At 41.3% G+C, this 18,506-nt stretch overlaps 1 protein-coding gene across 1 annotated transcript; it reads right to left on the bottom strand.

The window, feature by feature from the left end:
* Positions 1-16,238: 16,238 nt before the first annotated feature.
* Positions 16,239-17,502, bottom strand: LOC308388367 (uncharacterized protein). Its single transcript, XM_080869042.1, has 4 exons — positions 17,473-17,502; positions 17,117-17,170; positions 16,672-17,019; positions 16,239-16,562 (listed from the first exon to the last, which is right to left on the bottom strand). The coding sequence occupies exons 1-4, from the start codon at positions 17,486-17,488 to the stop codon at positions 16,420-16,422; spliced, it is 561 nt and encodes a 186-aa protein (XP_080725168.1). The 5' UTR covers positions 17,489-17,502; the 3' UTR covers positions 16,239-16,419.
* Between the last annotated feature and the right edge of the window lie 1,004 nt (positions 17,503-18,506).

The raw sequence follows: 18,506 nt of genomic DNA, 5'->3' as shown, positions 1-18,506 counted from the left end.
ATACATTTTGGGGCATGTATTCTGTATTCTGTAATGGAATACATTTTAAAAGTAACCTTCCCAACACTGATTGTGCACATGTGATAGAAGTTGACCAAAAAAGGAAAAACAAACTTTAAAATATTATTTGACAACATGTTCACACTGGAAAATATAGTAAGAAGACCCCGACCAGCTTGAAGTCAAGTCATTATTATTAGGTAATGCTGTGATCTAGATTTTGCTCTTGCTCTTGACGAAGGCGGTCACACTTTTTCTCTTCTCCTCCTCTTCCTCTCCCTTAGCTTCCCTGCTTAGCCTCTTATGTCCTTGTCTAGTCTCGTGTTTTTTTTGTATTACTTTTCCCTGGAACACTCTCTCACAGTCTGTTCTCTAAAACCTAAAAGAGGAATTATGGATTTGATCAACTGGTCCCTAAATGGAATTGACACCCTTTTCTCAACGAGAAGTTTGGGCTTGGGTGAGCCTGAGTGCTGAAGATATCTACCTATTCGGAACCATGGTAACAGGGCTCTTGCTGATCGGAGAAAGCAGAACCGGCTGTTCAAACCCCCACAAGGCTGCCCGCTGGGATTGAAACGATGGGAAGAGGCATGAGTTTCTCAAAATGGGCTCATTGAGTGCAGCACGGATAAGATCTTGGAGAGGCTACGGCTGCCGTGAATTCTCCGAATAAGATCTCTGAGTGCAGACTGGATTATATCTCGGAAGGGCTCGCTCGGAACAACATCTCTGAGCGCAAATTGGATTACATTTTAGGGAGGCTCACTGTGGTCGTGAGTTCTCAGAATCGGCTCTTTGAGCACAAGAATGACAACATCACAGAGCACAAGTTTGATAACATCATGGAGAAGCTCACGGCTCTCCAACGGGAGATTGAGAGACCAGTGTTGGACTGTTAGAACAGCTTTGAAATTCATATGAGCTGTTCACACTAAAGTAAAAAGCACCATCACTTCATGCGGATACCCCTTCGGCGCCAGCTGCGGTCGCAAGGCTGGAGCCGAACAAAAACACCCTGATAACGACTGTGTTTAGACTGTTCCTTCCCATTCCATGCAAGGCCACCTGGGTTGGCTGGAAGACTGTTTACTTAGCCTGGCAGGGCGAAGGACACTGTCTCAGCTGAACTCTGGACACGCACACACATACATATACACTGATATGCACACACTCATCCCCCCTCCCTTTCCAAACGCCTTCGATGCTTGTTCCCTCCTGGTAACACGGCGGGTCTGAGCCCGCGCTGGAATGGTAGCGCTGGGAAGGATGGCTGCTGTATTTGCTTCGGATTACTCCCCACCCCCCACCGACCTTGTGGCTTGTCACGTGTTCCATACTGTTGTGCTGTGGACATTTATGTGCTTTTTTGTGCATTTCCGATCAAGAATGAAAAATTGTTTTTCATTTAGTAGTTTTAAAGTTTCTTTTCGGAATCTCTGCAGCAGAGGAAGGGTGAAGAGCTGCACTGAGGTGAATAATAAGTCAAGTAAGAGTTAGTTTTACTACCACGATTAAAAATATTGAGCACAGCTGGTACAGTTTAAATATAAAGTACATTTCCTCTCATTAACACTGCATAGAGGCATAATTTGTGTAAAACATAAGAGTTTTTGAACTGGTTTCTTCCATCTCTGGGTTGTATTCCCACATGCTGCTGTAGTATCGATCTGTCTAAGCTCTGTGCATGCCCTTTATCCAGGAATGCTTCTTGCAGTGCAACTGATGAGATTAATTTAAAGAGATGCACATTCTGGCACAGATGAATAGCTTATTGGCGGTATGACATTGCACTAAAAAAGTTAAAAAAAAAAAACTTCTCTTGCTTTTCTGGCGTTAATGCAGAAAAACTGCAGGTTTGAACTGTAACTGGATCAAAAATAGGAAAATACGGTGTTTGTCAGTGAACTGTATTTCTAATGTAAGACAGCTGAGATAAATGCACAGTTCATTGCCCTTTAACTATTGTTTGCTGTAGCAGAAGAATTATGTTTTTGTCACTAGGCAGTAGAGCAAAGTCGTGCCAACCACCAACTTCACACTCTATCTTCATAGTGCAGTGGTGACAATACATCTTGTCACACGGTGCAAACCTTGCCAGAGAGTGATATTATACCCCTTTCGTCAAACTGAGTGATTTATGACCCCCCCTAATTGATTTATGACCCCTAATAAATTATTCATGAGCTCCGGAAGTAATTAAATTATTCATGAGCTCCGGAAGTAGGAAGTAATTAAGTAATAAAAATATGATATTCATAAAAATATGATATTCATAAAAATATGATATTCATAAAAATATAATTGATTATTTAGAAAGTTTCTTATATATCAAAAAATAGCATTCTTTTATTTCTTTAAGCAATTAAAATTTTTTTTTATTTTTTTATGCTCAAAAAACGCCATCTGGTGGCGGGTCAGTGTGTGTGTGTGTGCGCGCGCCCGCGCGCGCCCGAGGCTGTGTGTCTGGGCGCGCAGGGGCGCGCCCGTGTCTCCGGACCGTGCTCTCTCGGGCTCCGTGCTCATGTGTTTAAAAATGTATTAAACCATATTAAAATTGTTTAGTTAAACTTGTGCTTTTGTAACGTTCAGTATGGCCACAAACACATGCTGCATGCCTTGGGGGAAAACTTTATTTCGATTTATATGCATTTGTAGATTTAGAATAAAACTCATACTCAGAAAAAACTCGCGATCCCCTAACCCTAACCCTCCTTAGATACATAAGCAGGGAAAACTCCTTAAAAAACCCTCCGCGATTTCTCCAAAACCCTACAATAACTTGTTAGCTACCCCTCTATTCCCAAAACCTTATATTCGATAACAGGGAAAATCCTGAAAAAATCCTTAGTCTTTTTTCTCAAATTCAGCGCCCCGCGGCTCCCTTCATGCTCAGCCAAACAAAGCCAAAACTCCTTTTAAAAATTTCTCCGCGATTTCTCCAAAACCCCTAGAATAACTTGTTAGCTACCCCTCTATTCCCAAAAACCTTATATTCGATAACAGGGAAAATCCTTACTCTTTTTTCCTTCAAAAACTTCCCTCTTACTAGCAAGCTCTAAAATTCAACCCACACTCTAAGTTCTACCTCGCTCTTAATCTCCGATCCACAACTTCTTGCAGAGCACAATTTTTTCCTGCTTGTTCGCTCCCCGCTCTGCTCCCGAATGCGCTGCTTACCTCGTTTGAAAATTCCCCCCTTAGACCAACTCCGCCTCACTGCGCCCCGCTGCCAATCACATAACCCTTGCACCGCTCCCTTCGCACCCCGGTTAGCCAATCCACTCCAGGTCCGATTTACCTTCTCAGCCATAGGTTAATTCACTTACTGGCATTCAGGATAAATAATCTAACATTTCAGCTTAAATTTAACTGTTTTTTTCTCTCTCAGAAAAAACAAGCAAGTTTTCTCTTTTTTCACAAAGAAGCATGGCCGTGAGACCTACCAACCTAACGGTGCTTTCTCAAACTCCTGTAAACTGCTACAGAGCTTCCGCCACGGCGTCTGAACTCAGAAGACTACATCTCTGCAGAGTGCAGCCAACAGCAGCGGCCAACCGTTTGGAGCAAAGATTCAGCCTCAACAATGGCAGGTTTTGGGGTTATGCCTTCAGCCTACCACAGAGTGAAATCTTTTTCTATCAGCTCAAAGCCGGTGAAAGTTTTGGTCCGCTAACACCGCGAATCGCTTTTACTAGCTCTGACTGGGCGGTTATTACACTCATTACCACCCCTGAAATAGAGAGAAGCGTGCGGGAAACCAGCTCTCAGCAACCGCGAACCAGAGACCAGCAAACACAGACGCATCGGGTTTTCAAAGAGGAATACTCGTTCCCTCCATTCACCCAAGAACACAAACGACTCCGGAATGAAAACACGGTGACCAAAACCGTCACATACACCCAGTGGGAGACCAAGAGCACTCCATTTTGCAGATGGGTATGTAGAGTTAGTCGACAAACATGCGAGCAAGCTTGCACAGATGATTTTGTGATCGACCTTACAAACTCCCAGTCCGGGGTTTTCAGCACATTGCTTCGGATTCCGACTCAGCACTGGCTCAACATGATGGCCGAGAACAATGCGACAATATTAAACCTGTTCAAAATGAGTAAAAGTACAACTGAGCTGGTGATGGTTGGAAATAACCCGCCACGGTCAACATACCCCCACCCCCACTTCCGGTCCCCCCTTACCCCGCCTTCTCCTAACCCTAACCCTTAAAAACCGCAATCGCTCTCTCATCCACTACTTAAAACAACCATGACTAACCACAGCTTTGGACCCCTCAGCTCTCTATCTCCATCATCCCTCCGACCATCAGCTGCTTCTACACCACCACCCAGCCCGCCAATGGATCTCGCTACACCGCCACCCACTCCGCCAATCGACCTGGCTACTCCGCCATCCAGTCCGTTGATCGAGAGCCCGCATCAGGCCTCAGCGTCTCCGGCCGCTATGCCTCCACCCCCGCCCTCATCACCGCAAGGATGGAACTCGCCCAGCCATCCACAACTAGCGGCTTTCGGGTGGCAATCACCGGAGCAGAGCCCCTCAAGCACCGCAATCTCCGGTGCATCGCTGTGGGCCTTGAGCGACCCTGTGTGCCGAGCTCTTTTCCGAGAGTCTGAAGACAACGAGCCTTCGCCCGCGGACAACGATGAGGCCGCGACTCTACTCCCTACTGCTGTTTTTGAACTTATAAAATTGACTGTAAAGTACCTCGTTAACTCCTTGCTCCAGAAACACAGACAAGATGTCTGTCAAGGATGTGAGGTGTCACATCCCTCACAAAGACGACATTCATGTCTTTTCCCACTGGAAAAATATTACTTTTTCAAGTACTATGATGAACTCAGTAGAAGATTATGGAATGGACATTTCACCAACACATTATTACAAATTTTGCGGTTAGAGGGTTTTTCACCACCAGCGGCTCAAGTCAGAGGTGTGGCCCAAGCATATCTCTTTGAACTCCGAGAGGCCAGTGATATAGAGACCGCACTGTTAGAAATTGAGTCAAGCGTTACAGAAGTTACCCGGACCACAATTGATAAAGTACTATATGACAAATACTCCCTTTGGCTCCCCTAGTAATCGTTTTTTCTTCTCTCCCTCTTTTACCATTTATTTTTCTTAACATGTTTTTTATTTTTCTTATTTTTTACTTTTAAATGTTTTTCTCTGTTAGTTTTTAGAACTTTTCTTGTTCATGTTTATTGTTTTGTTCATTACATCAGATTAAATAGTTTGTTGAAAACCATTACCTGAAATAAAACTTTTTTGGAAAAGCATTGCAACAATCAATCTTGTTATTTGTTTCGCACCCATTCAAATCTATTGCTTCCATGACATCAGATTAAATAGTTTGTGGAAAACCGTTACATCAAATAAAACTTTTTTGGAAAAGCGTTGCAGTAAATCAAACTAATTATTTTTTTTCACTAGAAAAGAAACAAACTATAATGTTATTAATTATATCAAATAAAAAATATATTTGCAAACTCGTTACATGACATAAAACTAACCGCTCATAATGAAATAAAACCATAGTTAAACATAACTTGAAAGATCACACATGGCAGAGCAGAATCTATTGAAACGTGCATATTATGACCCAGCTCACCCTGGTAGCTTTTGCGGTGTGGAAAAATTGATTAAAAGCATACAGGATGAAACTGGTACAAAGATTAACGCGCAAACAGCACAGAAATTCCTCTCTGGACAAGACGCTTACACCTTACACCGAGCTGCATGCCTGCGCTTTCCGAGAAACCGTGTGTTTGTCCCCACCCATATGGAAAAGATATATATAAATCTTATAAAGTTTGTATCTGTCTTGTGTGAAACTTGTATGAAAAGCATACAAGAGTGAAAACAGATATAAGATCCCTTGAAAAATTATATAATGAAACTTGTATGTTTTGGATACTTACTAAAACAATGTATGAAAGTAATGCGAAAGTGGCCACTTTCATGAGTAAATCATGTAAGCCTTATATGATTTACTCATGAAAGTGGCCACTTTCATGAGTAATCACATATAAGTTTTTACTATTTCTTTTCCGTATGGGCAGACCTCTTAATCAATACCAAGCAGACCTTTGTGATATGAGAGCGTTAGCCGAGCATAATGATGGCTATCAATATTTACTTACAGTTATAGATGTTTTCTCTAAAAAAGCTTATGCAAGAATCTTGAAAAACAAAACAGGCGTTCAAGTCACTAAAGCATTTGAATCTGTCTTGAAACATGGCCAAATCCCACAAAAACTCCAAACAGATAGCGGTAAGGAATTTTTTAATTCCAGTTTTCAATCTTTAATGAAAAAGTATGGTATAAATCATTTTGCTACAGGGAGCGATCTAAAAGCATCAGTTTGTGAAAGGTTTAATAGAACTCTTAAAAGTAAAATGTATAGATATTTCACTGCTGCAAATACACGTAGATATATCGATGTGTTACAAGATTTATTAGACAGCTATAACAGTAGTTACCATCGTTCCATAAAAATGACCCCGAATCAAGTAAATTCAGACAACACAGCCTTAGTATTTCAAAACCTGTATGGCACCTCTTCTCGCTGTAGAAAAAACCCCATGAAATTTAAAAAAGGTGATCACGTTAGGCTCTCTAAAGTCAGAGGTGTGTTTGATAAGCGGTATGAGCAAACATTCACAAGCGAAGTGTTTACTATTGACCAATGCATACCTAGAGATCCTCCCGTTTATAAAATCAAAGATTATGACGGGGAAGAAATTATCGGTAGTTTTTATGAGCATGAGCTGCAGAAAATCACTCTTGTCAAGGATAAGCTCTATCACATAGAGAAAATTCTCTCAAAACGTAAACAGAGGGGACAGGTTTATTTCCTGGTCAAATGGAGGAGCTGGCCTGAGAAATTTAATAGCTGGGTTAAAGCCAGTGAGCTTAAAACCATCGCATAACAAACTTCGGACCACACACGCACCTTGGTAACCTTGGTAACGGGTTAGCAATGACTGTCAGGTCGCAGGGTTTTTATGTCACGCTTCCATCAAATGCAAGTTTGAATGTATTTAAAACTAACACCAGCAGCTGTTTCCGTGTGGATCTCGCCCAGCATCTCAATCTCGATGGGGCATGGGAGGTTGCTCTCACTGAAATTTCATATCCCTATACATGGCTTAATCTCCCTAATGATAAGGCTTATTTTGAATGTAGGAGAAAGGGTGATGCTGAGCCTGATAACGTAGTTAAAACCAAAATACGCGCCGGGTTTTATGAGCATGCTGAAACTTTGAGAGCTGAGATTGAGGCCTGCCTGAGGCGTATCGGCTCTGATATTTATCTAAAATATCATCCCATTGTTAAAAAGTTTGAATTCACAGCTGGGGGAATATATCAACTAAGGTTTTTTCCGCCTCTCGCATATATGCTTGGTGTACCAGCAGGTGTATGGCAACGATTTGAGCGCAAATTTGCACCATATCCTTCAGATATAAAGGCTGACTGTTATCATCTATTCTGTTATTCTGATATAGCAGCCTTACAGCTCGTGGGTGATAGCTACTCCCCGCTACTGCGTACTGTGAAAATAGAGGGCAATTACGGAGATATCGTGACCCTATCTTTTAACAAACCAGACTATATTCCAGTTGCACGAAGACAAATTGAAAATATCCATATTGAAATCAAAACCGATCAGAACGAGCCTGTAAACTTTACCTACGGTAAAACGATAGTAAAGCTACATTTCCGGCCTGTCAAGGATCTTGCATAACTCATAACAACAACAACAACAACAAAAAAAATGGATAATAATAGATTTATAGGGTATTATCAAACGCAGGCTGGTAACGGTCTGCCCGGATTTTCAGGTGCGCCTGTAATTTACGGGCGCGGAATAGCGTCTATTTTCTCTAACTCCGTTCATAAAGAGGGGTGTGAGCATCGCAAAGCCTCACCTCAAATCTGCTGTCAAAGGTTTTGCTTCTGATATTGTCACCTCATCACTCTCAAATTTAACTCGGTCGAACACACCAGAACAGCAAGAGGGTTCGGGGCTGACCCTAATTTCGCGCAGACCATTGAAGCGGCCCCCTGGTCAGAGGTTGAGAGAGTTTAAAAAGCGCAGGAAAACGGTGAAAAAGAGACAGAGTGGGAAAACCGTCAGACGGAGAGGACGCAAGACTGATATATTCTAAACACAACATCAACTAAGAAGCAATCAGCAATGTCTTTACTTCACGAGAGATCAAACGAATGCACCTTGAGTGAGTTAGATATTTTTACAGCCCCACTCACTCAGATGTCTATCGAGGACAAATGTTATTCAGAAATTCTACCAGTAACAGCGCTCACAGATCGGGGACCTCTGGAATTTTATGTCCCCGGAAATGGCTTGCATTACTTAGATCTGAATGATACACTGCTCAGTTTAAGAATGAAAATAACAAACCATGATGGTAGCGATATTGCAGCAGACGCTAATGTTGGAATTATAAATTACCCTTTAAACACCATCTTCAGTCAGTGTGACGTAACATTGGGCGACAGACTGATTTCACAAGCGAGTTCGACACATGCATATAGAGCCATAATTGAAACATATTTAAATTACTCAGAAGAAACTCTGAAAACTCAATTTAGTGCAGGTCTGTTTTACAAAGATACTGCTGGCTCACACGACTCCCATGTTATCAATAACGGGCCGAATAGGGGCTTAGTCCGGAGGGCAGTTTACAGTGAACGCTCGCGAGAGTTCCACGTGATCGGTCCGCTACATTCAGACATATTTTTCTGCGAAAAACTCTTATTAAATAATGTGGATCTACGGATTAAACTCACAAGAGCCAACGATGCTTTCACCCTCATGGCGCCTGAAAATGCCAATTACCATCTCAATATTGTTGGGGCATCATTGTTCGTAAGGAAAGTCACGGTCTCACCCGCTGTCCGTGTTGGCCACGCGTCCGCTCTCATGCAAGCGAATGCATTGTATCCCATCTCCCGGATTAATGTAAAAACATTTTCAATACCCGAGAACTCGCGGATATCACATCATGAGAATCTATTTCTGGGCTCACTTCCCCGTTACCTAGTCATAGGCATGGTTAACCATGAGGCTTTTACAGGTCGATATGATTTATGCCCTTTCAATTTCCAACACAACAATCTAGAGTTTTTGGCTCTGTGTCATGAGAGTAAGCAAATACCAGCCAAAGCGTTTCAACCCAATTTTGCTGAAAATCAGTCCGTAAGAGAGTTTTACAGCCTGTACACTGCTACCGGGAGAAACCTGAAAGATTTGTCCTTGTGCATTGACAGACAGGAGTTTGAACAAGGATATACATTGTTTGTTTTCAATATGAATCCTTCAGATGACAATCAGGCCTTGTCACCTGTGATAAATGGCAACTTGAGACTTGAAATGCGCTTCAGAGTGCCACTGCCTCACACAACGACACTGATCGTTTATGCTTGTTATGATTCCATTCTCGAGATCAATTCCAAAAGACAAGTTTTGGTTGATTATTACTAAGGTTTCACTTTTTTATTGAATCATGAACAATCACGAATTGGAAAGTATTATGAGACTGTTAGTGGGCGATAGTTTTTTTGGAGTATATGCAGAAGATGAATTATTAACATTACTCAAACGCTCGTTTAAACGGCCTACATATATGATCATAAATACAGATCCTAGGAACAAACCTGGAACTCACTGGCTGGCTATTTCTTTAGATCAAGACGGAGGTGCAAGTTTTTACGATTCATTTGGATTCCCACCAGATTATCCTTTTTACCCGAAAAGTATTGTAACATTTTTGAAAAAGCATGCTAAACGAGTATCTTTTCATCAAAGACAGCTACAAGCCACAATCTCCACTGTATGTGGCCAACACTGCATATTTTTTCTGGCTAACAAATCACGTGGAAAGAGTTATGAGGATGTACTTGCTTTATATAGCTCTGACCAAATCAAAAATGATAGCATGGTCTCGTGTTTTGTAAAACGATTTATCAGATGTGTATTAATATGTAAGGCTAGCAATTTTAATCAAACTTCGTGTTCTCTGAAAGCTTTTAATGATTGTCATTTGTGTTAAAAATATTTCAATAAAACTATCAAACGTTTTCTTTCGGAAAAAAAGTGGTGTATTTGTGCTTTTTTGTTATATAAAAACATGAGAAACAATTAACTTTTAAAAACAATAAGGTTTTATTTTTTGGTTTTTGATTACATCAGAAATACACCCAAGACGGTGTGATGCTCTTGCTTTTCTTCTTCTTCTTTTTTTTCTTAACAATAACATCATCCTCAGATGATGTGTGGTATTCTCCTGTTTCTCCTTTTAACGCTGCTATTTCTCTTCTAGCTGATAAGTTTCCAATAGTTGATAGGGGTATTTTTACATCCGCCAACATTCGCGCGAGCGAGCTCCAGCCTATGGGTTTCACACTTGCACGGGGACTTGCTAAAAATTTCATCAGGTCCAGCATTTGACTACCTACTATGGGCTTTTCTCTATGCATCAATTCACCCTCCTCACTCCATCCGATGTGACCTTTTGATGCTAATATTCTACGCATTAGATATTCAGTGTTTCTCTTTGAACGTGGATTTATGTGGGTTAAAACATCGTGTAAAACCTTATTCACACTTCCCGTCTTTCCCCCCTCTGCGCTTTCTTCCTGATGATATTCATTGGATCTCTCACTCTCACTCCCTTTACACTCTCTGGGGAGTCTCAGTGTTATATGTCTGCTTTCATCTGATTTCTGTCTCTCAAGCACCAGATACCTTTGTAAAAGCATATTATACTTTTTAATTTTCTCATCGGGGGCTAGACCTTGAGTCTCCAGTACTTGTCTCATTTGACTATCCAGATCATCCTCCGCCTTCTCTCTGATATTCACTCGAGAAGCATTTGCATGTGTTTCATTTAAGCGTTTGATCTGCTCAGGTGAGATCAGATACATTTTCTGCATCTTTATTTGCGAATTGCCCCAATTGCCAGATCTGCAACAATGGGTAGAACCGTTGTGAGCAAAGGTAACAGGAAACCCCCCTTTTGAGTGATTAACTTTCTTTTCTTTCTAACACCCTCTCGTCTGCTGGCCATCTGTCTGATTTTCTCTCTATACCGTTTCAGCTTCTTATGCTGACATTCTGTGACTGGAATATTTCCTTTTAAAAGATTCATACAAATCTCACAAACAGACTGAATAAAATCGGGTGAGCATTGTTGTAAAATAACCTTACGGATTTTAGGGGAACTTGTGGTTAGTGTTTTCAGTAAAGCAAAGTTTCTTCTCAATCTTACAGACATTGTTTCTATTATTTTTTCCTGGGCAAGAAAACACACAGCTTTTCAGAGGGTAGTATCCCTGTTCTCAGTCTTAGTTGCTCTGGACAGGTGGGGGTTAAATCTATCAATAAATATCCATGTGGCTCTCTCGTAGCTTCTTCAAAACTTTCCAAAAAGTATTGCACACGTCCTGGGTATATTTGTCTAGCTAGTGTATTAACTTGTAATTTATCACGAGGGTTTTTAAACAACACCATGTAAGTACTGTTCAGACTGATCGTCCTGCTGTGTTTACCTTGTAAAAACACGTTCTGGCTCAAAATCATCACACTCATATTTTTATGGTGTCTGTATTGAGTGAAAATCCGGACCACTTCCGGATGATTAGCTGCTTGAAAAATAACATCGTCCAGTACAATGAGATGACTTTGGTGTGAGGGAAACAAGGTCTCATCTTGAAATGATTCAGGAATGCCCTCGATGAATTTAATGTTTTTATTTTTCTCTTGAAGCTCAGAATACAGAGGTTGAAAGGATGTATAAACCCACACAACATTGTCAATAAGCTTGTTCAAAACATGTACACAGTTTTCCAATACAGATTTCACAAAAAAGGTTTTCCAGAGCCACTTGGCCCGACAACCATACAGGAAAATGGCACATGAAGTCTGGGGTCAAACTCGATTAAAGCAGGCTGAAACATTTTTTAAAAAACAAACAAACAAAAACGAATAACAAAAAATCAATAACCAAAGGGTAAAGTCAGACCTCCTGGCAGCAATCTACGCTTGTCATAAACAACCCGGAATTTTTTGGGAAATGATGAATTTTGTAGTGAAAAGGCTGATTTATTACGAACGATACTGTGCTGAGGGGCCTCAAGTGTAGACCCTCCTTCACAGTTATCAATGTAATTGTCAACAAGAGTCTTTACAGATTCAAAGTTGACCTTCTCGCAGACATCATGTGTTTGTGTGATTCCTTTTGCTTTCAAAACAACTTTACCTTTTCTGGTCATGTAACCATAACTCTTAGGTCCTGCTGCAACAAACTCTGTAATGAAATCATCCTGGTCTAACTCATTTGTTAGCTCGCCTAAATACCTGCCTGTTTCTAGTTCAGATTGATTTTCTTTAGTGAGATACACTACGCTATCAGTGTCATAGTAAATAGCTCTTTCCTGCAGCTGATCCAAGTAACTGTAGAGTTTCATACGCCCATATGAAGTAGTGAAGGCCGCAATGAAGATGTTATCTGTGGAGTTTGGGAGCGGAGTGCAGAGGTCACCATAACACCATTGAATAAGAGCCACATCATCACTGACAAAAGAGAAATAGCTCACTTTGTATTTTGGAGAGAACATGAGGTTAAAGAATTCCTCGGGGTCACTCACCAGTTTGCTCTGTGTGAGATTATTTCTCTGACCAAATTTTCCCCAAAAAGAGTTTAAACACAGTTTGGCCATTTGTCTTTTAGCAGGGTTTAGTTTTATGTTTTCAGGGTCTAAAGTTATTCCTTGCTTAGCCTGGTAGTCTTTAATGTAAAGCTGTTTAGCCTCCTCAGTTACAGCATCTGATGGGTAGCCTGAAGTTTCTTGTTTTTTGCGCAGGAAATGATGTACATAGTCTGTGAATATTGTGTTACTCTGTCTCTCAAAGTGCCATACCTCTGTGATTCGACCTATTTCACAACCCTTTTCTAATGCGAGGTTAAACTCGGGAGTGGTCCAAACCCCTCTCAGTGCTCTATCCTCGTTACTATGGTTACAGGCTCCTTGTTGGTTGTTCATTTCAGCACAAGTGCGACAGAGAGTAAAGAGAAGTTTTCCTGATTTTGTTTTAAATGGTAAGACCGGAAAATAGAGCCGTCGTGGTGGGTAAACGGCGGCTTTGATAAACCCAAAGTAGTTTTTAGGGTGCTGAAAATTTTGAAAGATTATTTGAGGATGACCTAAGGGGTAACTACATGTACTATTTACATATGGATACAGGGATGTGACATCGACATAGTTGATTTTCTCACGGGGCCCGGCACTACAGCGAAGTTGTGCTGGGCTTGTACGGCCTCCACAGAGAGCATGGCGGGGGATCAAAGGCTCTGGTGGATCATAACGTTTGAGAAAGCTGATTACACTCTCATCACTACGTTTTAACTCGGTCCACTCATGCTCCCAGATTATAACAAGAGAGACATTATGCTCAGCTCTCAATCTAGCGAGCCTGTCTTGAGTGGCGCTGTTTAACTCTGCAAAAGAGGAACCTAGCAGGGGGTTAACATCGGACTGATTGGAAAAACACTTAACACACCCATGGAAGTAGCAGCCCAAAAATTCCCACGCGTATGTTTTACCATTATTTTCGGAATATCCATCTACATAATAACTACCGAGTTGTTTTTCTCCTTGATTGAGCGCATGTCTGATAAAAACACCTTGCGTACACGAGAGATATTCGAGCCATTGAATTGAGGATGAGGAAAATGATTTTACCTGATTATGGTAATTTAAAGGACAGGGCAGGGCCAGAGAATTGGCAGGCATGAAGTTTGTCAAATACGTTTTAAGACAAGCGCTTGCAAGCGTGTTGCGACTGAAAGGATCTACTCCTGTCTCTTCAATAAACCCATTTCTAAACAATGTGCAACCCCGAGCTAGAATTTCAACATCATTTTTACAGTATAACAGTGCCTGTTTCATGAAATTGAAGGGGCCAGAGCTGACTGAATCATACCATTTGTAAAATTCCTGTCTAATTTTTGATGTCATGCGCTCGAGACTAAATGCGGAAGGGGGAGGGTACGGTCCAACATAAGTTAGGTTTTGTTTGGAGCTGAAAGAATGAGGAAAAAAACCTTTAACACTATCTGAAAATCCCATCGCTTTCGGGATAGCTGACAATGGCATAGGTAGGAAGCATGACGAGTCTATATAACGTTGATTAAAGTCTGGGTCTGTAAAGCTGATCACTTTGGAACCTTGCATTATCAAGTTTGGTTTTAATCCTCGCATAACTAACCCGCGAAGGATAATGTACGCATCGAAACCCTTTGCATTATGAGCGATAAAGATTGAGCCCTTGAAGAGGGGGCGTCTAAAATGAGCAAGAAAGTTTTCAACGCAATGCTCGCCCTGAGAGCTCCAAGATTTACCATCTGATGTTTTTGTACACACCAGAAAAGGGCTGTGCTCACCGTGTTCGTTAACAAAAGTTTCAAAATCATAAAAAATCAACTTGTTATTATGTTTTGTTTCGCGTTGTAAAACCTGCATATAGCACTGATGTGTTTGATGATCACTAGAGATTTCCTGACGACAGATTTGGCATTTTCTCTTTTGGCATTTGTGAGGTTTTTCATGTGCTGCTAAGTAATATAGCCTTGAGCACTTGATACATTTCCTGTAGAGGTCACAGTTGCTGGCAGACCTTTCACGCTTCTCAACGAGTTTTTTATGGCTCTCAAAACAATAACGAGATCTACAGGTGCGATTACAATCGGTACATACAATAGGGGAGAGGAAATGATCGTTGCAGTCAGGCTGCATACAGACTGAGCAACGAGCAGGGCAGAAATGGGATAACACATGGTTAAAGCCTATGTAACAATGAGTACACAAATACGCTGTGCCCAAAAATCCTTTAAGATTTTTGATAGCGTAGTAATGATTGTCAAATAAAAATAAACACAAGGCTTTTGCGCTATTCACTGTACTAGTCTGAAATTTACAAAGGGTGCGATCATGCTCGTTACGGTAAAATACTATAATTTTACATCCTAGTAACCTTTCAAATGTAATTATTTGATTAAACCCAACAGGCGTTTGATCATTTAGACCAGCTTTTTGCTGAATTTCTCTAGCTAATGTTTGTGCTTGATAGTCATTAAAATCGGGTTGCAGAAGGTGGGCAACACTTGTAGCAAAACACAACTTATTCGAGGGGTTATGGACCACGTATAAAAAACGTGTTTTCTTTTTCACAATTTCGCTGTCGAGTATGTGTTTAAGCAATCTTTTCCCACTGCCATTTGGGGGTGTAACAATCTGAGCTACAACCTCCAACGAGCCATCACACATTACTGACCAGTTTGACTGTACCGCTCAAGAATAAATTTTCAAATTCAGATAAATCATGATTATCACGTAAAATCACTGAAACATTATTTTGTAACTGCTGGCCTATCAATTCTAACTGGATATAATCACCTGGACGTGCGTGAGAGAAAACCCTGTTTGATATTTCACGTGCACTAGACATTACGCCTTGATAATAATGCGCATAGTCGGGTATATCGTTTGGAGGAGGAAAATTCAAAATTTCTCTAATTTCAACGTTATTAAATTTATTTCTAACAACTATAGAGGGTTGTGCTGAATTACTGGCGCAACTCTGGTCTGGATTACCCCCTTGTTGAAAGGAGTGGTCATGGTTTACTGGGTTAAGTGGCTCGTTCGCAGAGACAATGTCTGCGGGAGAGCTGAGTGATTGATGAGGATTAGAGTCATTGAAAGTGGTTGACAGCTGTATCGGGGGGCTGCGGCTGAGCGGTTCGTTGGGACACGCATTTTCTGGGGAAAAGACTAGCGAATGCTGGCTTTGAGAATCAATGAAACGATTTTGATTTAGCCTGTTTATTTGACTCAATAACTCTGGCGGTATTTGAACCTCATTTTGTATTTGGGCCAAAGCTTCTAAAGCTCTATTAATTGCTAAAAACGGATCAGAAGAGGAGATGTTTTGTGTCAGACTCATTTGTGAATGAACCGCGTCTGACTCTGTTTGGATCTCATCATGATCCAATCCCAAACTCAAAGAATTATTTTGAAAGGCACTTTCATTGGGTGCTAATCGGGCAAGAGCTAAATTAAGCAATTCTAAAGGATCATTATTATTGATCACCTCAGGTTGCTCACTGTTTTGTGAATATGTAATCTGAGAATGGTGTATATTTTCATTTAACCTAGCTAACGCTGTTTCTAAAGCAAGAAACGGGTCTGTAATATCTTGTTCCTGGTTATCCATTTATTTTATTATTATTGTTTAACAGGAATATATTAAAAGAACAAAAAACCACAAAAGAGAGTATGTTTGAAAAGCAAAATGAAAAAAAAAATCAAAAACAAAGTTTTTATAAGATGAGCTGAACTAATTCAGCGAACAGAGATACCGCGCGAAGAGCGATTGAAGCCAGCTGCCTTCGGGTGCGTGTTCGCGTTGTCCTCGTTGTCCTTGCGATCCTGCGGGTCCTGCTACTCCTCCTTCTGACACGCCCTGAGAATTTGAGGGTAAGATACAAACAGTTAGTAAAGTTAAATAGAAAAGGGTTAGTTTTTATTTTAAAAAAGAAATGAGAAAAAAGCGAGAACCTAGAGAGACTGACCGTGATTGGGTCTCAAAGGCAGGCGCGGTGCATTTCGTGTGTCTGATGGCGGAGAATAAGAAGCGTTTCTGGGGCTCCGATCGGCCGGAGCATCGGGAGTGAGCTCGGAGAGCAAATCTTGCCTGTCCCCGGCGGACAGGCGCAAGTTTTTCCCAGAGGGTTGCGGGAGAGAACAAGCTCCGACGGGAATGGAACTGGGGCCAGATGAAGCAGGGCGATCTAGCGTAGAGAGCAAATGCTGTCTGTCCCGTGTGGAGAGACGAATATTCTTTCCTGTGGATCGCACAAGCACTGGTGGTGAAGAATTCGGGGAACTCGTACCAATAAAGGTGTCCAAGTCAGAGATATCTAGAAAGTTTGATAAAAATGAAAAAAGAGGGTAAATGTTTTGTTTTTCTTGTACAATTAGCTGTTAAGAAGGGGAACAAGAATGAACCAAACCTACCAATTCGATCGAGAGACTCAAAAAAAGAGGAGTTGAGCAGGTTTATCTCAGAGTCTGAAAAGAAATAACATCGAGTATTTACAAACGGGAAAAAACAGTAAAAAATATAAACATTATATGAACAAGAGTGAGAAAAAAAAGAGATACCCGATGAGGCCATGATCGCTGCTATAGTTTAGCGTACAAACGCACTTTTTAGCTCTGAGTGTTAGAGGCGAACTTATATATGTTTTAAAAAGTGTATTCCAAGTGTTACAGAGCATATTTTGCATGGCTTTTTTGAAGATGAAAGGATTGACAGAGTGGTAAAAAGGAAAATGCGAAAATGTAGTTAGAGGGGGAAGATTAACACTTACCGAGTGATATGTACATAGGGCACGCGAAGGTAGTTGCTGTTGAAATCGGCCGCTCCCTATGCGAACTCGCAAGCAGTCTGAGCGGCGCCAGTTGTTGATACGTCTGAAGTCAGATGTCTTCTGGGGGTTCGAAGATAGTCTTAACCTCAGCGGGAGATCGTAAAATCAGACCTGGAGCGGATTGGCTAACCGGGGTGCGAAGGGAGCGGTGCAAGGGTTATGTGATTGGCAGCGGGGCGCAGTGAGGCGGAGTTGGTCTAAGGGGGGAATTTTCAAACGAGGTAAGCAGCGCATTCGGGAGCAGAGCGGGGAGCGAACAAGCAGGAAAAAATTGTGCTCTGCAAGAAGTTGTGGATCGGAGATTAAGAGCGAGGTAGAACTTAGAGTGTGGGTTGAATTTTAGAGCTTGCTAGTAAGAGGGAAGTTTTTGAAGGAAAAAAGAGTAAGGATTTTCCCTGTTATCGAATATAAGGTTTTTGGGAATAGAGGGGTAGCTAACAAGTTATTCTAGGGGTTTTGGAGAAATCGCGGAGAAATTTTTAAAAGGAGTTTTGGCTTTGTTTGGCTGAGCATGAAGGGAGCCGCGGGGCGCTGAATTTGAGAAAAAAAGACTAAGGATTTTTTCAGGATTTTCCCTGTTATCGAATATAAGGTTTTGGGAATAGAGGGGTAGCTAACAAGTTATTGTAGGGTTTTGGAGAAATCGCGGAGGGTTTTTTAAGGAGTTTTCCCTGCTTATGTATCTAAGGAGGGTTAGGGTTAGGGGATCGCGAGTTTTTTCTGAGTATGAGTTTTATTCTAAATCTACAAATGCATATAAATCGAAATAAAGTTTTCCCCCAAGGCATGCAGCATGTGTTTGTGGCCATACTGAACGTTACAAAAGCACAAGTTTAACTAAACAATTTTAATATGGTTTAATACATTTTTAAACACATGAGCACGGAGCCCGAGAGAGCACGGTCCGGAGACACACAGCCTCGGGCGCGCGCGGGCGCGCGCACACACACACACACTGACCCGCCACCAGATGG

This window comes from Rhamphochromis sp. 'chilingali', assembly GCF_963969265.1.
Source record: "Rhamphochromis sp. 'chilingali' genome assembly, chromosome: 20".
In the NCBI taxonomy this organism is placed as follows: domain Eukaryota; kingdom Metazoa; phylum Chordata; class Actinopteri; order Cichliformes; family Cichlidae; genus Rhamphochromis; species Rhamphochromis sp. 'chilingali'.
The sequence above is the reverse complement of the archived record's forward strand: the minus strand, read 5'-3'. Positions and strand labels throughout refer to the sequence as shown.

Bases quoted from the DNA above. Each gene is read 5' to 3' on its own strand.
- LOC308388367 (XM_080869042.1), bottom strand. The intron at 17,020-17,116 runs GTAGGTTTGGTT...CAAACTTTCTAG, and splicing joins TGAGTCTCTCGATCGAATTG to ATATCTCTGACTTGGACACC. The intron at 16,563-16,671 runs GTCAGTCTCTCT...TCAAATTCTCAG, and splicing joins GCCTTTGAGACCCAATCACG to GGCGTGTCAGAAGGAGGAGT.